This window comes from Gouania willdenowi, chromosome 12 (genome assembly GCF_900634775.1).
Source record: "Gouania willdenowi chromosome 12, fGouWil2.1, whole genome shotgun sequence".
NCBI lineage: Eukaryota > Metazoa > Chordata > Actinopteri > Blenniiformes > Gobiesocidae > Gouania > Gouania willdenowi.
This window is the reverse complement of record NC_041055.1, coordinates 9,736,308-9,757,002: the sequence shown is the minus strand read 5'-3', so window position 1 is coordinate 9,757,002 and position 20,695 is coordinate 9,736,308. Positions and strand designations below refer to the sequence as shown.

Here is a 20,695-nt window from a genome sequence, read left to right as displayed (position 1 = left end):
CATTTCAGCCTTCATGAAGGAAAAAGTCAAAAGTGGCAGAAAATGTTGATATTGTGCTGTTAGTAGGGATTCACTCAACTCCCGATACGATTCGATTCACGATACTGGGTTCACGATACGATTCTCTCACGATTTTTTCATTTACAAAATGGGACTGTAGACAATTTTTTTTTTTTGGGAAAAAATGAGAAAATACTGTATCATTTTCCTTTTATTTTTCATTGTCAAAAGAATTCCTTGATAAACTATTCAAAACAATGCAATTTAACTAAAAATAAATCTTGAATTAAATAAATAAAGGAATAATACAAATGAAAATGAAGCCTATTAATTTAAATTCTGGTGCAAAACTGCATAATAGTTTTTCTTTTAAAAGTGCAACTGAAAATGTGGACTTTAAAAAAAAAAAAAAAAAAAAAAACGTCATTGCGCTGATTTATGTCATATTTGTTTGGACCAGCAGAGGGCGCTGGTAACCCAGTGGTCGGTTGGCATGCAGATATTCTAGCAGTGAAGAAGAGAAGCTATGCTAGCAGACAGAGCTAATAGAAAAACGTGACTTTTACAGATATTCAAGTAATATTACAGATATTCTTTCGGTGCTAAAGGGGTAATGAATCATTTATTAACATATTTAAGAGTAGAAGGCGACTTTTTTTCATGTAAAACTATAATGTAATGTAACCAAAGCAGTAACGTTGTATCTTTTTATTCATTTTAATTATTAACCTGAGTGTGTTACCTAAAAAACAAATGGAAATCACTAGACTGATATCCTGCCTTGTTATGTAGCAAGTGTAGCTAATGTTACACCACTTTAGTTTAACAAAGTAAAAACACTGTGACTAAAATAACTTTTCAGCCTTTTTGTTTGATGTTAATTATACTTGGAACTTGTTTTATAAATTGCTTTACATACATTTCTAAAAATGTTTGAAAAACACCCTAAACTTGTCTGTTGCTTGCTGCGTGTGTGTTTGTTAAGTTATATATTCATACAGAGGTGTGTTTACTTAGGTAGGCTTATATGAGCTAGCCTTGTGTTTACCACAGAATGCTGTGGAGAGGTATATGTGCGCACACGTGTGTCGCGGCTGGGGGGGACCATGGCAACGCCTGGGGACTGAAGCAGGTTGACATCAATCCAAACGGCGGAGGGACATGGGACAGTGAGGAGCGACACCGACAAACTCGTTTATTTCATCAGATCAGCAAAAAATGAGATAGGACTACTGCAATGATGTCATTGCTCAGGGCTCAGTCGTAGAAGAAAAAGAAGAAAACCCTAATCTTTGGTCATTTATGATATCATGTTTTTTTGCTTTTTGGTCTAATCGAGGCACAACCACTGACATCAGAGGGAGAGAGGGTGTTTTATTATTCTCCCACTTTATCACAGCTTATCACATCTGCAGTTCAAACTCCATCATCTCATAATGAAAGTAAAAGCAAGCCCACCAATTGTAACTTTATTACATCATTGTGAACAACACAAATGTATTTCTCTCAAAAAATTAAAAGATGCTTCTGAATCTTAAATATATATCTATATATATATATATATATATATATATATATATATATAGATATAGATATATATAGATATATATATTTTTTTTTTCTTAAAAAAATTTGATATGGAGGCATTTAGAATTTATCTGAGAATTGCATGTAATATCGCCCTAATATATACATATATATGGGAGAGCTGATGGTCACATACAAGCACAAAGATACGTAACCCTTTGTCAACAATAATAAATGTACATTTATCCTAAAATAATTGACTTCTTTAGAGGGGTAAAATAATGAGGAAATGCAGACAAAAATAAATAGTGTAGACCACAAACCATCTAGGATTTGTATTCATACTGGGCCCTATTCCTCGGTTTGTATTTAAGAGCTATTTTACGCACCTGCAGTTCTGCGCCTCTCTCCTGCGTGTATTTCCTGACATGCCTACACCGCAAAAATTGACCAAAAGCGCGTAGTCTGTGAATGAAGGAGGTTTGAAGCCAGGGAGGCGGACTGGGCCGTGATGTCATTTTTTTGGGGCTGTCTAGAAATCATGGAACATGGAGTTGTCCTTATGCTTGTAAATGTCATTGAAAACTGTGAAAATGATAAAACGCACTTTTAATTTGAAACGCCTTTGTTGATAAACAATATAACAGGTTGATCAGATTACTGCAGGGTGAAAATCGGACACATTTTTCTCTTTGAACCACAGTTAAAATTTCTCTTTTTCTCTTCATATTAATGCTAGATTAACATTTGTTCATGTTGAAAGTCTGATTTTATGAACTTCTTACATTCCTGCATTCAGAAATGATCAGCGCGCATTATTTCAGTTCAATTCAGTGCAGTGTTGTTCTTTCTGTGCAGCCAAATGTCTATGTTTATTTGTAGAGTGTCTTGTGATAAGACCTTTGTGTTTCCCAGTTTTACATCAACACAAATAAAAGAAGAAAGAAATGGACACTTCTGCTTATCACATATCTTGCTTCCCTGTCAGTTCTTTTGCAAAATCTTTGACAAAAATGTATTTCTTTTTAGAAGAAAAAGAAGAAAACCCTAATCTTTGGTCATTTATGATAAATCATGTTTTTTTTTTCCTTTTTGCTTTTTGGTCTAATCGAGGCACAACCACTGACATCAGAGGGGGAGAGGGTGTTTTATTATTCTCCCGAAGAATGAAATGGACACTTCTGCTTATCACATATCTTGCTTCCCTGTCAGTTATTTTGCAAAATCTTTGAAGAAAATGTATTTTAGTTCCAGAATTAAAGGTAAAACAAGGTCATACAATGGTATAGTGGTTTCCAAACTGACAGGATTCAATACACTCTGGCCTGAGGACGGCCTTGCTGAAAATAAAAAAAATGAAATTAATTTTATTTATATGGTGCTAATTACAACAAAAGTAATCTCAAAGAGCTATCAAAATATGAAATTTGTAAAAAAAAAAAAAAAGGAAAAAAATATTTTTTTTTTAACCAATTTTGTCCTGAAATTGTTTTTTTGTTTTTTTTCAAAGGTCAGTAGAAAATGTTTGGGAATTAGTGCATTAATAATAAAGAGCTTTTATTTTTCTTCAGAGGTGAAAATAATTGAAATAAACATTCAGTAGTCTTCATGTAAAAATGTTGTGATATTTATTGTTTTTCAGTTGTTGGACTTTTTTTTAATGGTTATTTAATTTATTTCCCTTTTTTGGTAAGTGCAAAGCTTGCTTTCAACACGCCTCTTTTTCCTCTTGTAGCAAAATGTGTATAAAAGAGGAGCAGATCTGTGGCTTAGACCAGGTTTGATTTCTCTTCCATTTTAAGTTCACACAACAAACCACAATGAGAAGTCTGGTGTTTTTACTCCTGGTATCTGTGGCCAGTGCTAAAGTCTTCGAGCGCTGTGAATGGGCCAGAGTGCTGAAGAATAATGAGATGGATGGATACGAAGGCGTCAGCCTCGCTGTCTGTGAGTAGCAAGTGTTTTGTATTCAAATAACCATATTTTGTAGTAAGAAAAACATGTGATGTGTAGAGGTTTTCACTACGTTTTTGTTAAAGCAGACACTAAATCTATCTATATCAGTTTCTACCAACAACTGGGTATTTCATCCAGTGCAGCTGTGTTTTAAAATAAGTGAGAGTGTAAAATGTTACATCTTGTGTGAGTTGCAGACACTAGTAAATAACCGGAAGTGAAGCAAACATGCAAGAAAGAGAAAATTTAGCAACTACAAGATTTTTGGTGCACACGATTTCAATCACAATGCAGGAAACATAGAATTTTGCAGCAGATTCTGCACATAGTGATGACTTAAAATGCTGAATTCACTCAATTCTGTCGGACTGTAAATGAGGCAGCAGTCTTAATTTTATTTACTAATTTTTTTTATTTCTTTTGTAATGACAATCACTAGACTATGACTAATTTTTAAAGAATACATGTGGATGAAAACTGTATAAAAAATGTATTGTTATTACATGAGGGTGAAACACATTAGTAACATCACACACCACAGACATGCTCACATCATTACTAATGTTGTGTTGCTTTCCATTTTTTTTTTTTTTTTTTTGTGCAAACGGTAGTTTTCTTTATAACATTGTGGATACAGAGCATTAAGTGAAAGACACTGAGAGGTTGATCTGCATTAAAACATCTACTGACGTCTGTTGTAAAGTTCACTGGATACAAACATGTGAATAATATAAAGGAGGAGATGATAATTTAAATGAATCCACTTTTGAGGCTCAATTGTTGTTTTATATTGTTATACGGTTTCATCTACAGATCATGCAACTTTAAAGTTATGATGGCGCAGTGAATTATGACCCTGCTTTTCAAAGCAATGGGTCACGGATTCAGTTTTTTTTTTTTTTTTATGACATATTTTTTGGATGTTGAGATAACTCTGGTGTGGCGGTGGCAGTCACTGTCTTTATAGCCAGTGTAATAGGAGGACTCTCTATGCAGCCATCCTATGCTACTGCCACGTCTCCTCAGACACATTTTATTCATATTATTCACCGCTCGTGACGTCACTGAAGAGTAAAAGTGATGTAGGGACCAAAAAGCGTGACTAATCACGGGTGTTTTAAGCCACTATAGTCACTGAAGGTGCGTTCTTCGTGAACGGACTTTAGAACAGACTCATATTCCTCAAACACCAGCTTATTTCACCCAACAGGGTGAATAAATCACTCTCTTCTGGGTGGTTACCATGGTAGTTTGTGTGATCGCCGATCCATTGATGATGGCTTTTTATCACGCATGTGCACATAATTAACCCAAGGTTTACATACTCAGGTTTGGAAAAAATAAATCATATCACACTATGTGGCAGGTCAATAATAAAATAAATATTTTCTTTGTATGTTTTGTATTTAAATGTTATAACTTACAGCATATTAAATTATAAACAGGAGAACAAGTAGAATTTGAAAATTATTCTAAGCTATGAACTGGTATGATATTGGTTTGGTGTTTGATAGGGATGCAACAATATTCCGTATTTTACCGAACCGTTCAATACGGTCTGTTCGGTTCAATGCACAACGGCAAACAACGGTATTTTCAGTACGTTTCTCCATCACAAAACTTTTTCAAAACTTTGTGCAGCCACGCATGATGTGTTATCCTCTCAGGAGCAGAGACATGAGAGCAGCACATTGTTTAGGCTCAATGCCATGCTCTGCTCATGCCGCCTTTAGAGCCAATCGGAACGTCCCTGATTTTCCTAGGAGCCAATCAGCACTCTGCATGCAAATGTTGAACGCTGATTGGCTCCTGGGAAACTTCCTCCACTGTCAGAACATTGATTTGCGGTGAGGAGGAACCTGTTAACCTACATTCTGCTGCTCGTTTGTAATCCTCACCAACCGTTCACGTTCCACTAGCATTCCTCCGTCTTTTGACTGGAGTGGTGCCAACAAGAGTCCGCAGCTAGCCCGGGAGCTGGTGTGGTCCCTGCTGCATGTGTGTCAGACTGGAGCTGCAGGAGCCTGTTTTCCATGGAGCTGCATGCGCTGTACAGGCTGGGGGGTGGACGCTGTAAGAGTGCAATAGTGATGCGCTGGCCAGGGGTCTTCCAACCTGCGGGGCCCCGCATGTACGGCAAAATCTTACCCGCACCGCCCGCCCAGAGCTGCTGAGTCTTTTTTCAGAACCCGCCCCAACCCAACGGCGCCACGCTTTATGTCCAACGTAGATTTCAGTTTGTGTAAAGAAAAAAGTTAATGCTGCATGATGTGAGCCTGAGCCAGCGCTGATTGGCTGTGTGGTTCACAGCTGCGATGCACTCACAGACAAAATAGCCGATACCTATACTTTCAGTTCAAAAAAGGACTCGCTCCAATCCGAACTGAGATTAATTGATAATTTCTTCACCCACCCCGAGTGTAACCCGCTGACCCGCTCGTCACTAGTGTGCATGTATATATGTTTATGTAAGTGTGATTGCCGTACCGTTATCGTGGCCCAAAAACACTGATGCATACCAAACCGTGGGAAAACTGTATGTAGCCCAGTAGGAAAAACATTTTTTTTTGTTAGTAAATAGTAGAGGATGTTCACTGATTAATGAAGGTTATTTGTTTTTATTTAACTTTGTACATTTGAACACAGATTTGTATTTTTCTGATAGTTTAGAAGTAATGGTTATTTTTGTGTGTAATCTAAACCATTTGTATAATTCAAAGAATATGTTTGTTTGGGTTTGAAAAAAAAAAAAAGTATGTGTGGTGACCAGAGGAGGAGCTGTGAGCAAGAGAGAGACGGCCACGCTGGGGGTGGAGAGAAGAAGAAAGAAAAACGGGAGAGAGAAGGAGATGACAGCGCAGATAGAGTAAAGACATAAAAAAGAAAAGGAACTCTGTTTACAGTTCCATTTTGGGAGAATACCAACCACACATAAGAGTTAGTGTGATCGTCAGCCCGATGCAGTCGAATGAATGGACTCTGTGTGTGAGTTGGAGGAAGTGTTACGTCAGACCGACGCACGGACATCAGCCGTTAGCATTTAGCATTGCTTGTCCAGCAAAGTAAATACGTGCTACGGCGTCAATCAGCCATCCACCTGACCTGCTCGGGACACGAGCGGAGAAACCAGTCAGGGCTGTGTGAAGAGGACTGCGGCTGTCGGAGAGCGGAGAGGATCGTCAACGTTGGAGGAGCTACCACCACGAGGAGCTAACACCACGAGGAGCGCTGGAATCTGGAACCCACCACGGAGATCAGGCATCTTCCATCAGCGGGAAAGAGAGGAGATTGCTCGAAATACAGGCCTGAACTCATTTTATATTATTTTATATGCCGGCTTTTTGGGGTTTTCTTTCGTTTTATTTTATTACAGTGGGCCCACATACTGTTCTTTGTTTTCATTGGAAAAATAGTGAATGTGTTTTATGATTGGTTGATTCAGAAGGACTAAAACAAAACGTTTCATATAAAGAACTATTACTCCTTACTTCTGGTAGTTATTATTGGTGGTTAGTTGAATGTGTTTTCCTTGTGTTAGGTTATAGTAGGTTATTGGTAGTTGTATATGCTAATTTAGAAATCAATATCCTTTATTAAAGAGTCCCAGGGCCTTGCTCGACATAATTAGAGGGAGCAAGCGCGCTACATAAATGGAGGCACCACTGGGATATTGCTTCTAAAAATTGTTATAGTCTTTCAAAAAAAAAAAAAAAAAAAAAAAATTTAAAATAATAAAAAAAAAAAAAGAAAAAAAAAAGTGAACTGTAATATCGGTACCTGAAGTAAGATGGAGGCTCACTCTGTACTAGTTAGTGAAATGAGGAACTGGTGCAGAGGAGAATGAATCCCCGAGGACCATGCAGTGATGGTGATTGTGCCTGAAACTACAGAAATATCAGGCATTGAAGAAACTCTGCAGACCATTAAAGTTCTCGGACGAGTCCGAGTAAGAGGGAGGATGTTCAATGCGAAGCATGCTGGTTTACTGGTATTGTGTGAGTGCAAAGAGAAGGTTAATGCGGATACCATTCCCCCTGAGGTGCACAATGAAGAAGAGCAAAAACCTTGGCCATTGATCATCATTAATGAAACCACAACTGCAGATGAAGATTTTGGTGTAAAGTTGACTGCTTTACTGCATGCAGAAGGAAAAACGGTGGAAGATATGCAGGCTCTTTTTGCTGGAGAGAGCACCGCTCCATCGTCCACTGAAGCTATTTTACGTGCTGTTGGGGATTTGCTCGAAAAGACTTCCAAACCAGTTGCTGAGAGTGGAAGCTATCGCCGACTCCGCCTTTTTTCCGGAGTAGTGCCAATCCCGGTAGGAGAAGAATGCTTTGAATATTGGCTAGAACAGGCACACATGATGGTGGCTGAGAGTGACTGTCCTGAAAAAGAAAAAAGAAGGCGGCTCATCGAAAGTGTTAAAGGCCCAGCAATGGAGATACTCAAAGCAGTTCGTATAGCTGATCCTGACGTCAGCCCAGAACGCTGCTTAGAGGCTCTAGAAAGTGCATTTGGGACAGCGGAGACTGGAGAGGACCTTTATTTTTCTTTCCGTCTCATGCAGCAAAAATCAGGTGAAAAGCTCTCTGAATTTTTAAAGAGAATGGAACGCTCATTGACCAAAGTTGTTGAGAGGGGTGGATTGTCAGCCCATCAAATGGATCGGGCTCGAGTGGAACAGCTTCTCCGGGGCACTGTAACATCAGATCTCATGTTAATCCAGCTCAGACTAAGAGAGAGAAAAAACAACCCCCCTAATTTTCTGGAACTGCTAAGTGAGATCCGCAGTGAGGAAGAATATGAAGCATCTCGCGCCAAATTGAATCCATCTGTGCATGCTATGCGTGTAAATCCGGAGGTTGACTTGAAACGAGCGGAAATACAGACTTTGAGAGCAGAAGTCAAAGAAATAAAGTCAATGTTTGCAGGCATGACCACAAAGATTCAACCAACAGAGAGTGAAAGAGATAAAGTGGCTACAGAGGTATGGAACAACCCAGAGAAGAGTACAGACTCTGAAGTTTGTGCATTGCAAAAACAAGTGAAAAGATTACAACAAAAGCTCAACAATAAAAGGAGTAGCCCAACAGATACTTCGGCTGCTGTTTTGCCCATCGAGACATCGGTTCCAGTTGCTCAGAATCAAAGAAAGTTGCAAAATAACACAGAGGAGTATTTTTGTTATAAATGTGGTGAAGCTGGACACATAGCTGGCCGATGTAGAAATGCTGAAAATCAAAGCAAAGTTATCCAAAAGCTAATTCAGTCTCTTAAAAAAGCAAAAGAAGCTCGTCAGAATACCATAGGAGACGTAGCATCGGGAAATGTTGCCTGTAATGCAAAGAAAAGTGCAGTTGACTCATGTAGATCTCGAAATATCCCACTAGGTTTAATAGGGCCCCCATCCTTAGAGCCAGTGAAGGTGAATGGAAATATTTGTGATGCTCTGTTAGACAGTGGGTCACAGGTGACCATAATCTTTGAGCAGTGGTATGATAAACACCTGGCTGATGTTCCCATCTACCCAGTCGAGGGCTTGGATATTTGGGGCTTAAGTGACTCCGAGTCTACCTACCCTTACAGAGGTTATGTTGTGGTAGAAATGGAGTTCCCACAGAAAGTGAGGGGCACTCCAGCAACAATCTCAGTGTTAGCTTTGATCTGCCCTACTCCAAGAGGCCCAGACCAAACCCCCATCATTGTCGGCACAAATGCTAAGGCAAGTCTTCACAAACGTTTAGCAAGGCTGTGTGATGAGAAAACTGAAGAGGTTGTGCCACCTACACTGAACAGGCAGGCTACTGTTACTGTCGAGCAGGTCGAGTTCAGTAGTCTAGATGTGGCAGAGGAAGATCAGGAGGTGGGACATGTGGGATGGTTAGGGTCGGGACCCTTAACTCTACCCCCAAGGGCTAGTCAGCCTGTGACTGCTAGTGTTACATTTAAGCAGCCAGTAGAAAAAAAAATCTTGATGCTTGATGTTTCCCTAGCTCACCCTCTTCCAGCAGGCGTACTACTGCAGCCTATGGTTGTGCCGAGTTATGCGATGGAGTCTAACCAAATTGTTCTCTTGTTGCAGAATGAGTCTATGACCGAGAGAGTCATCACATCCAGGACCCTTTTAAGGTTATCTTTTTGCGACTGATGTCGTAACCACCATCCCCAAAGCTGATACCCCAACAGAGCCATTTGATGAGAGCCAAATTGTGATTGGTGACTCTCCAATACCAGAAAGTTGGAAGGTGAGACTTAGAACAAAATTAGCGCAGAGAGCTGATGTTTTTTCACTCCATGAATGGGACGTGGGGTTAGCTAAAGGCGTTGAGCATAGTATAAGGCTTTCCGAGGACCGACCTTTCCGTGAGCGGTCGCGACGTCTCGCCCCAGCGGACATTGATGATGTCAGACGACACATCCAAGAGTTGGTAGTGGCCGGTATTATAAAAGAGTCTAGAAGTCCCTATGCATCCCCAATCGTGATTGCTAGGAAGAGAAATGGAAAAGTAAGAATGTGCATTGATTATCGCACTCTAAATAGACGAACTATTCCAGATCAGTATACTACACCTCGAATTGAGGATGCTCTCGACTGCCTTTCTGGAAGCTGCTGGTTCACTGTGTTAGATTAAAGGAGTGGGTATTATCAGATCCCGATGAAAGAGGAAGATAAAGAAAAGACAGCTTTTATATGCCCACTGGGGTTTTACCAGTTTGAGAGGATGCCACAGGGCATCACTGGGGCCCCTGCAACCTTTCAGCGGTTGATGGAAAGGGCAGTGGGAGACATGAACCTCCTTCAGGTGTTGGTGTACTTGGACGATCTCATTGTTTTTGGGAGGACATTAGAGGAACATGAGGAAAGACTATTGAAGGTCCTTGATAGATTATGCGAAGTTGGACTGAAGGTTGCCATGGATAAATGTCAGTTTTGTCAATCCCGCGTTAAGTATATCGGACACATAATCTCAGCCGAAGGGGTTGCGACCGATCCGGCTAAGATTGAGGCAGTCACCTCTTGGCCACAGCCGACAGATTTGAAATCTTTGAGATCCTTTCTTGGATTCTGCGGTTATTACCGTAGATTCATAGAAAATTATTCATCTATCGTCAGACCCCTGACCGATCTCACAAAAGGCTATGCCCCAAAACAGTTTGGAAAGAAATTTACTCGAGACAAAAACACCTATTTCAAAGAGGCGGAACCATTTGGTGAGAGGTGGGATCAGGAGTGCAAAGACGCATTTCACAAGATAGTTTACTGCCTCACCCATGCCCCCGTGTTGGCCTTTGCGGATACTAATAAGCCTTATGTATTACATGTTGATGCTTGTCAGTCCGGACTAGGTGCAGTTCTTTACCAGGATTATCCAGAGGGGTTGAGGCCGGTAGCATTCGCGAGTAGGAAGTTGACGAGCTCAGAAAAGAACTATGCCATACATCAGCTAGAGTTTTTGGCACTAAAATGGGCGGTCGTTGATAAATTCCATGACTACCTATATGGTGCAAGATTCACGGTACGTACTGACAACAATCCACTTACGTATGTACTTACCACCGCAAAGCTCAATGCCACTGGACATCGCTGGTTATCCTCTTTGTCCACTTACGATTTTGACGTCCAATACCGACCAGGACAACACAACATTGACGCAGACTTACTATCCAGACAGGAGACAGCAGAATGGGAGACCATACCACTGGCCGGCGTTCAGTCCATCTGTAAACGTGTGGTACTGCAGAATGAAACCTCTACCTCACCCAGATATGTAGATCAGCTTGGAGCCAGTCCTGAGTGTATTCCAGAGATTTTCGCTTGTCCCACTCGCTTAGAGGTATGTACCATGGGTCAATTGTCCCGCAAAGAACTCATAACTGCTCAAACCAAGGACACAGTTATTCAGTCAGTAATGCGTGCTTTGAAAGAGGGTTGTTGGTCTCTTGAAGTGGCGGCAGACACAGAGTTGGCATTGCTTAAAAAGGAGATGGGAAAATTAGTAATGAAAGATGGTTTACTACATCGCTTAACCAAGAAATCAGCAGGTGAGGTTTATCAACTTGTTCTCCCTGCTGAATTCAGAGCTATTGTGCTAAGATCCATGCATGATGAATCTGGGCATTTAGGTGTGGAGAGAACAGTTGATTTGATCAGAACCCGTTTCTATTGGCCCAAGATGGCTTCAGATGTAGAGCAATACATAAAAAATTGTGGAGCATGCATCATTCGTAAAACTCCGCGTCAGAGAGCTGCTCCATTGCACCAGATAGTTAGCAATGGCCCCATGGATTTGGTCTGCATTGATTTTCTTTCATTAGAACCAGATTCTAAAGGAATAAGTAATGTGTTAGTCATCACAGATCATTTCACAAGATATGCACAAGCATTTCCATCAAGAGACCAAAAAGCACCCACTGTAGCTAAGATCCTCATGGAGAAATTCTTTGTACATTATGGTCTACCAGCTAGAATTCACTCTGACCAGGGGAGAGATTTTGAAAGTCGGCTAATCAAAGAGATGTTGAAGATGATGGGAGTACGGAAGTCACGAACCACCCCGTATCACCCTCAAGGTGACCCTCAGCCTGAGAGGTTTAATCGCACACTTGTCTCCATGCTAGGCATCCTCAGTTACGATAAAAGACAACAATGGAGCCGTCACATCCCCTACTTAGTGCATGCATACAACAGTACAAAGTGTGATGCCACGGGATTCTCTCCTTATTTTCTGATGTTCGGAAGAGAAGCACGACTTCCAGTGGATCTTTGTTTTGGCACGTCACCTGATGGAAGACCCGTGGGTCACCACCTTAAGTATGTGGAACGGTTAAAAGAAGACCTGCAGAAAGCTTTTCAACTGGCTTCAGCAGTGGCAGACAAGGCACATCAGCGAAACAAGAAGTCCCACGATAAGAGAGTTGTTCCACAACCTTTAGGTGCTGGTGACAGAGTGTTACTTAATAATCTTGGCCTCAAAGGGAAACACAAACTTCAAAGTCGTTGGAGTAACGTCCCTTATGAAGTGGTTGAAAAACTTCCCAACTTACCAGTATACCGGGTAAGGCAAGAAAATGGCGAAGGCGGTATGAAAACCCTCCATAGGGATCATCTCCTGCCTATTGGTCAACTTGTGCGAATGCCAAATATGGAGAGAGATATCATCATGCATAAAAGCTCCAATGTAAAAGCTAAAACACGAAAAAGACAAACCAAAGTGTTTCAACCCCCTATTCCTGAGCAGGAAGACTGTGACCAGTCTTGTGATTCCTCTGAGTCTTGTGTTCTAAGACCACATAGAACATACAACCCGTGTGTAGATGACTTTTTAAGAAAAATAATTCCCAGAAATAGTCCTTGTCTCAATGAACAAGATACACAGGTTAGGGAAGACTTTGTGAGGAATGAACGAAACAGTGAGAACAGAGAGGCTCGAGAACAAAGCTCAGAGGCAGAGACTACAAATCCTGAGTCAGAGTCGGACAGCAGTGCCGAACTTGGTGACAGTTCGGACACAGGAGAGCTGCCTGAACCACAAATCCGGACAAAGAGAAGAGTGAAGCCAGTCATCCGACTCACTTATGATGAGCCTGGCAAGGCGAGGGATCAACCTATAACTATTGTACATAGGGGTGTCATGATCAAAATAGGTAAATAGATTCGAGCATTCAATGGTAATAAAAGGGTGACATCATATAGTGTTCAAAGTGGTGAATAAGGACATTCAAACATTTAAACTGGGGGAGGATGTAGCCCAGTAGGAAAAACAGTTTTTTTTGTTAGTAAATAGTAGAGGATGTTCACTGATTAATGAAGGTTATTTGTTTTTATTTAACTTTGTACATTTGAACACAGATTTGTATTTTTCTGATAGTTTAGAAGTAATGGTTATTTTTGTGTGTAATCTAAACCATTTGTATAATTCAAAGAATATGTTTGTTTGGGTTTGAAAAAAAAAAAAAAGTATGTGTGGTGACCAGAGGAGGAGCTGTGAGCAAGAGAGAGACGGCCACGCTGGGGGTGGAGAGAAGAAGAAAGAAAAACGGGAGAGAGAAGGAGATGACAGCGCAGATAGAGTAAAGACATAAAAAAGAAAAGGAACTCTGTTTACAGTTCCATTTTGGGAGAATACCAACCACACATAAGAGTTAGTGTGATCGTCAGCCCGATGCAGTCGAATGAATGGACTCTGTGTGTGAGTTGGAGGAAGTGTTACGTCAGACCGACGCACGGACATCAGCCGTTAGCATTTAGCATTGCTTGTCCAGCAAAGTAAATACGTGCTACGGCGTCATTCAGCCATCTACCTGACCTGCTCGGGACACGAGCGGAGAAACCAGTCAGGGCTGTGTGAAGAGGACTGCGGCTGTCGGAGAGCGGAGAGGAGCGTGAACGTTGGAGGAGCTACCACCACGAGGAGCTAACACCACGAGGAGCGCTGGAATCTGGAACCCACCACGGAGATCAGTCATCTTCCATCAGCGGGAAAGAGAGGAGATCGCCCGAAATACAGGCCTGAACTCATTTTATATTATTTTATATGCCGGCTTTTTGGGGTTTTCTTTCATTTTATTTTATTACAGTGGGCCCACATACTGTTCTTTGTTTTCATTGGAAAAATAGTGAATGTGTTTTATGATTGGTTGATTCAGAAGGACTAAAACAAAACGTTTCATATAAAGAACTATTACTCCTTACTTCTGGTAGTTATTATTGGTGGTTAGTTGAATGTGTTTTCCTTGTGTTAGGTTATAGTAGGTTATTGGTAGTTGTATATGCTAATTTAGAAATCAATATCCTTTATTAAAGAGTCCCAGGGCCTTGCTCGACATAATTAGAGGGAGCAAGCGCGCTACATGTAGCAAAGTTTGTTTCTTCGGTTTAGAAATGAAAATGAAGAATTCTATTCATGAGATGACATTAAAATTATGGAGCTTCTTTTGGTGATTCATAGTTAAGAGAATCTGATCTTGGTCTGTTTGTAAATGCATACCATCCTCTGCAGGGGTTTGCCTCTCCAAGTGGGAGTCCGACTACAACACCGAATTCACCAAGCTCAACTCTGGTAGCTCCATTGAATACGGCATCTTTCAGATAAACAGTCGCTACTGGTGCTCTAACGGCAGATCCCCGTACAATAAGTGCAACATAGACTGCAGCGGTCAGTGATGAACCAACACATACCTGAGCTACATCCACCTCTACCTTTCTGCCTTTCACTAAGATTCACCACAGTTTTATCATTTTGAATCACATTTTCTACCATATTAAAATTTCAGGTGGCCAGCATTATTCTACAAGTCATAAACAGGGGTTGTGACAAAATCTGTGAACTGACTAAATGATGGCTCATGTGTCTCCGGCTTGTGGAACTTCAGCCACACACATTTTAAGTGGGAGTTAAGGCCCCTTAGGAGTTAACATGTATTGTATTTCAGCCACCGGAACCACCATTTTGTGAGTTTACAGATTTAATATACTTACAATGGGACTCCAATGACTTTTAAAGAAAATAAGTTGTGTAAACCTCTAGTATTATACAGTGGGTACTTTCCGTGCGCACTGTATAATACTAGAGGTTTACACGACTTATTTTTCACATTTTGTCTCATTGCAGCCATTTTCTAAAATCAAAAAAGTTCATTTTATTTCTCATTAATGTACATTCAGCACCCCATCTTGACAGAAAAAAACAGAAATGTAGAATTTTTTGCAAATGTATTAAAAAAGAAAAACTGAAATATCACATTAGTAGCCAGGTCATAAGTAACATTTTTATCTACCTCCTTTCCAGATCTTTTAATTGAACAGCTCCAAGGATAGACAACAAAAGTAATATCATTTTGATGTGGTTTATTCTCAAGTACCCCCTTTCTCTTATTTCTGAATCTTTGTCCTTTGTCCAACAACAATTTTGCTAAAATGAAAGAGTGATAAAACACATGAACATTCAGTTCATGTTCTAATCAAGATTTACATCATCATTAGTATGATTATCATTATATAACTGAAAAATAAACATAAAACCCCATATTTTTTATGCTTTCGTTTGTTAATTTTCCACTTTCTCAAGTACCCCCTGTAGTGCCATCGCCTATCCCTAGGGGTACACCTAGCCCCATTTGAGAAACATCTGTTTAGTAAGCGAGCGCCCTGTACGGACCCGCAGGCGCCCTGGTTCCCTCACGGATTATGTGGATTAATGGGGTCGCCGGGACGGCTGACCCTTTAGAAGGGGGCTATGTGATGCCGGTGAATCCAGCCTTAATGTTGTTCTGTGTTGCCATGTCTGGGTTGCCACGTTGGGTGTTTCCGTGTGTGTTTGCCGCCCTGAATTAATGTATGTGATTGTGACGTTTCCTTTTGTCACCCAGCTGATGACAGTGACGGGAGAAAAGACGGGGCTCACGGCGAGGAAGCTGCTTCGGGTCCGGGTTGGTGGTCAGGAGGTGGTGCACGAGTTTTGGCTGGCTGACATTAAGGAGCCGTGCATCATCGGCCTGGACTTACTGTCACACTGGGGAGCCTGCATCAACGCCACCAAAGCAAGCATCACACTGGGGGGCGAGACCATCGGGCTGCAACGTGGAAGGAAGGCGGGCATAACCAAGAGAATTAATGCAGCCAGCAGTTCCACGCAAAACACCTGTAAAGCACCAGTGAGGATCCCCTCCACCAGCAACTCCCCCTCCGCGGAATCAACGAGAGCGGTGCAGGAGCTTTTACAACGCAGCTGCAATTGATTAAATCCCCAACAAAAGCAAGATTTGGAGGGCCTCCTAAAAGACTTTGTGGACATTTTCGCTGCCAAGGATGAGGACTGTACACAGACGGGGTTGGTCCAGCACCACATTGACACAGGTTCAGCCCCGCCTGTTCGCTTACGTCATCACAGATTGGCGTTCGCCAAGCGACAGGCAGCAGCAGACATGATCCGTCAGATGGCAGCTGATGGAGTGATTGAGCCGTCTGACAGCCTGTGGGCAGCACCAGCCGTGCTGGTTAAAAAGAAAAATGGGAACTGGCGATTTTGTGTGGATTATCGACGTCTAAATAGTGTCACTAAGAAAGACTCTTATCCCCTCCCCTGGATCGATGACGCACTGGATTGGATTGCTGGTTCCAGTTGGTTCAGCTCCCTCGACCTGCGGAGTGGTTACTGGCAGGTGGAGTTGGCCCCTGACGCTAAACCGAAAACGGCTTTCACCATCGGTCAGGGACTGTGGCAGTTTCGGGTGATGCCGTTTGGGCTCTGCAACGCACCAGCAACGTTGGAAGCTACGAGGGTGCTCTGGCTAACCTACGGGAGGTGTTCACTGCCATTCGCCGAGCCGGACTGAAGTTGAATCCAGCCAAGTGCAGCCTTTTGGATAAAGAGACTGAGTTCCTGGGTCATGTGGTGAGCGCTGACGGGGTAGCCACTGACCCCGCTAAGGCCGCCACTGTCAGAGACTGGCCTGTTCCCACAAATGTCAGCGAGGTGCGGAGCTTCCTGGGACTGGCGTCCTATTATCGGCGTTTCATTCAAGGTTTTGCCACCATAGCCAGCCCTCTTCACCGCCTGACAAATAAAGGTCAGGCCTACCGGTGGGATGAGGCATGTGCTGCCGCATTTAAACAACTCAGAGCAGCTCTAACGGAGGCTCCGGTCCTGGCTTTTCCAGATCCCCGCCGACCTTTCATCCTCGACACGGACGCCAGCAACACGGGGGTTGGAGCGGTCCTGGCCCAGCAAGGAGATGATGGAGAACGCGCAGTTGCTTACTTCAGCCGTGCTCTGAACCGAGCTGAAAGGAATTATTGTGTAACACGACGGGAGCTGTTGGCGGTGGTCTTAGCGGTGCAACACTTCCGATCATACCTGCAGGGCAGCCGTTTCACTCTCCGGACTGACCACGCCTCCCTCACCTGGCTATTGAGCTTTAAACAGCCGGAGGGGCAGGTAGCACGGTGGCTCGAGACTCTGCAAGGTTATGATTTTGACATTCAGCATCGGGCTGGCCGTAACCACGGTAACGCTGATGCACTTTCCCGGTGGCCCTGTGTGACAGTAGAGTGCCGCTACTGTGACCGCCAGGAGGAGAGGGACCAAGTACCAACAGTGGCTGCTGCCGAGGCTACTGGGGAGTTTGTTACGCTGTCCCCGGCAGAGCTGAGACAGCAGCAGGAGAATGACACTACGCTGGCTGCGGTGAGGAGCTGGCTGGAGGCTGGACAGCGACCGGAGTGGGCTGCCATGTCTGCACAAAATCCGGAGCTGAAGTCCTACTATTCCCAATGGAACAGCGTTGAACATCACGATGAGATGCTGTATCGGCGATGGCAGGCTCCGGAGCGAGGAGGCGACATCCTCCAGTTGCTGGTTCCCCGAGCGCTCCGTCCCCAAGTCCTTCGGCTGACCCACGGCTCAACGGCGGCGGGTCATTATGGGAACGCTAAAACTCTTCGTCGTCTCCGAGGACGGTTCTACTGGCCCGGCTGTCGCAGAGATGTTGAGCTGCACGTCCACTGCTGTGACAAGTGCACTGCTCGGAAGGGCCCTTCCCAGCGCTCCCGAGCACCGCTGCAGCAGTACCTGGTGGGAGCCCCGATGGAGCGAGTGGGAGTGGATATCCTCGGCCCGTTTCCCGTGACTGACGCCGGGCACCGCTATGTTCTCGTGGCCATGGATTACTTCACTAAGTGGCCGGAGGCATATGCGGTGCCGGATCAGAGTGCCATTACCACCGCAGAGAAGCTGGTTGAGGAGATGTTCACTCGTTTCGGAGTCCCGGCGGAGCTCCACAGCGATCAGGGCCGAAACTTTGAATCCCAGGTCTTTAACGAGGTCTGTCGGTGGCTCGGGGTACACAAGATCAGAACCACACCTTTTCACCCCCAAAGTGACGGGTTGGTGGAGCGGTTTAACCGCACTCTTGCAACCCAGCTCGCTATTCTGACCAGTCATCATCAGCGGGACTGGGACCGGTATTTGCCGCTGGTCCTCTGGTCGTACCGCACTGTAGTCCAGGAGTCCAGTCAGTGCACACCGGCAGCCCTTATGTTCGGGCGGGAGCTCCGGACAAAGGTGGATTTAGTGTTCGGAGCCCCACCTAAACCGGAGACCACTGGTGGAAAAGAAATGGATTATTATCGGCGGCTGAGGGATCGCCTACACGAGATCCATGATTTCACCCGCCAGGCTCAGACCAGCGCTGGAGTGCGTCAAAAGAGGGCGTATGACACACGGTGCAGGGGTCAGGTGTTTGCTGCGGGAGACAAGGTGTGGGTATACTGTCCCGCGCGGAAGAAGGGAGTTTGCCCTAAACTGAACAGCCAGTGGCAGGGGCCCGGTGAGGTGATGGACAAACTGAATGATGTGGTGTACCGAGTGCGCATGCCGATCAGAAGAGACGAGTCGTGGTGTTGCATCGGGACAGACTTGCACCATACCACCCACAGGCTCCACAGACTGCCCAGGGAGAAGATGGACTGATTTCCACTCTCGCGGGTGAGCCCCACTCAGCGGTGACACCCGAGGAGCGCGAGCGCCCTGTACGGACCCGCAGGCGCCCTGGTTACCTCACGGATTATGTGGATTAATGGGGTCGCCGAATTAATGTATGTGATTGTGACGTTTCCTTTTGTTGTGTCCTCACTCTCGCGTTAGTTCGTGGTTGGCGGGAGTAGAACGAAGATTAGTAAGTGTGGGCGGGAGGAAAAGGAGTGTGTTAGTTCACGTCCTGACAGTGTGGATGGTGTGTAAGAGCACTGTGTGCGATTGTCCTGCTCCTTTGTTCAGAAATAAAAGGCAAATTCTGACAAAACTTCAGTAACCCTTATTTCACGGCTCATCCGCACTACAATACTATTCTTCAGTACTCAAGTTAAAGTATTGATGGTTGCTCCCTTACTTGAGTAAAAGTAAAGTACATGCTACTACAGTAAATGTACTTTACAGTTTGTAGAATCCTCTCTCCACTCCGTTTTGAAACCGAAACCGAAACTCAACCTCCCTTATTGGTATTTTTTTAGTGTTAGTTTGCGTCTGGAAGATGTCTGTATTTCTCCATATCTGTGTGTCTCTCTGTTCTCTGTGCATCTCTCCTTGTTCAAAAACGAGAAAAACACGCAAACCCCTCATTGCACCGTACTAATGAGAAGCTGGTACAGACGCCCACATATCACAGGGCACACCAACTCTGCTTAGCTCACTCGCTGACCTCGAGGTCATGTAAAACAGTGCATCGTTTTGTGTGTGTGTTCAAATCGAACATGTAGAGTTTCGGGGCCTACCAGACAGACATTAAAAAAACACAGAAATAACCTTTTAGTAGTGTAATAAATACAGAATGTCCAGACTGTTTATATGACTTTTTATCTTGTAGCTGCTCAAGCCTGCTTCACTTGTACAGAACACTTTCCGACTTTCCGTAAATAGCCCCTCCCTCTCTTCTTCTGTTATTACTCACAGAGCTTCTGACTGATGATGTCACTGTGGCAATCAACTGCGCCAAACGAGTGGTGAGAGATCCCAATGGCATCAGAGCATGGTAAGTCCTGATCACGGGCCTGACTGATGGTTTGATGCAGTAGTTACCGTATACATGTTGTTTTTGTGATTCTCAGGGTGGCCTGGAAGGAGCACTGTGAGAACAGGGACCTGAGCTCCTATGTGGCCGGTTGTGAAGTGTAACCAGCACTGAAGCAGAACATCAAATCCTTTGAAAGTTGTGTGCTAATAAAAGTTCTTCCAAATCTATTTTATATGTGCTGTGGTCATCTCATTTAAACAGTTAAAACACACAAAAAAATTATATCAAAAGTGGAATTTGAACCCATAGTAGCAGAAGGAAGAATCCTTGAGTGTGGCGCCTTAGACCACTCAGCCATCCTGACATGGTGATAACTGAGGCACATTACACTTATGTAGAAAAGGTCCAGAAACATACCCATAGTCTCGGGGGCTATGGCTACATTAAACGCAGTGCCGCCTCTTAAAAAGAGGAAATATGTCTAAATTTTTCTTTAGACAAAACCCAGTACTGAACCAGGGAATTAGATTCATAGAGCAAATCTACACCTTAATACGCAGCTTTAATAAATCAGAGGAATCAACGATTTCAGTTTAACCTTTTATTTGCAGAATTCAATAAGAAACGAGAACAAAGGCGTGATTAAATCATGAGGAAATGCATTTCTTCATGATTAATAAAAGTTAATAAAAGTGAGGAT

The 20,695-nt window shown here is 43.3% G+C and overlaps 1 protein-coding gene across 1 annotated transcript; it reads left to right on the top strand.

Moving 5' to 3' along the window:
* Positions 1-1,142: 1,142 nt before the first annotated feature.
* On the top strand, positions 1,143-20,174 carry LOC114472799 (lysozyme C-like). Its single transcript, XM_028462046.1, has 5 exons — positions 1,143-1,218; positions 3,330-3,474; positions 14,487-14,642; positions 19,935-20,013; positions 20,090-20,174. Exons 2-5 carry the CDS (start codon positions 3,348-3,350, stop codon positions 20,154-20,156), a joined length of 429 nt encoding a protein of 142 aa, XP_028317847.1. The 5' UTR covers positions 1,143-1,218; positions 3,330-3,347; the 3' UTR covers positions 20,157-20,174.
* The last annotated feature ends 521 nt before the right edge of the window (positions 20,175-20,695 follow it).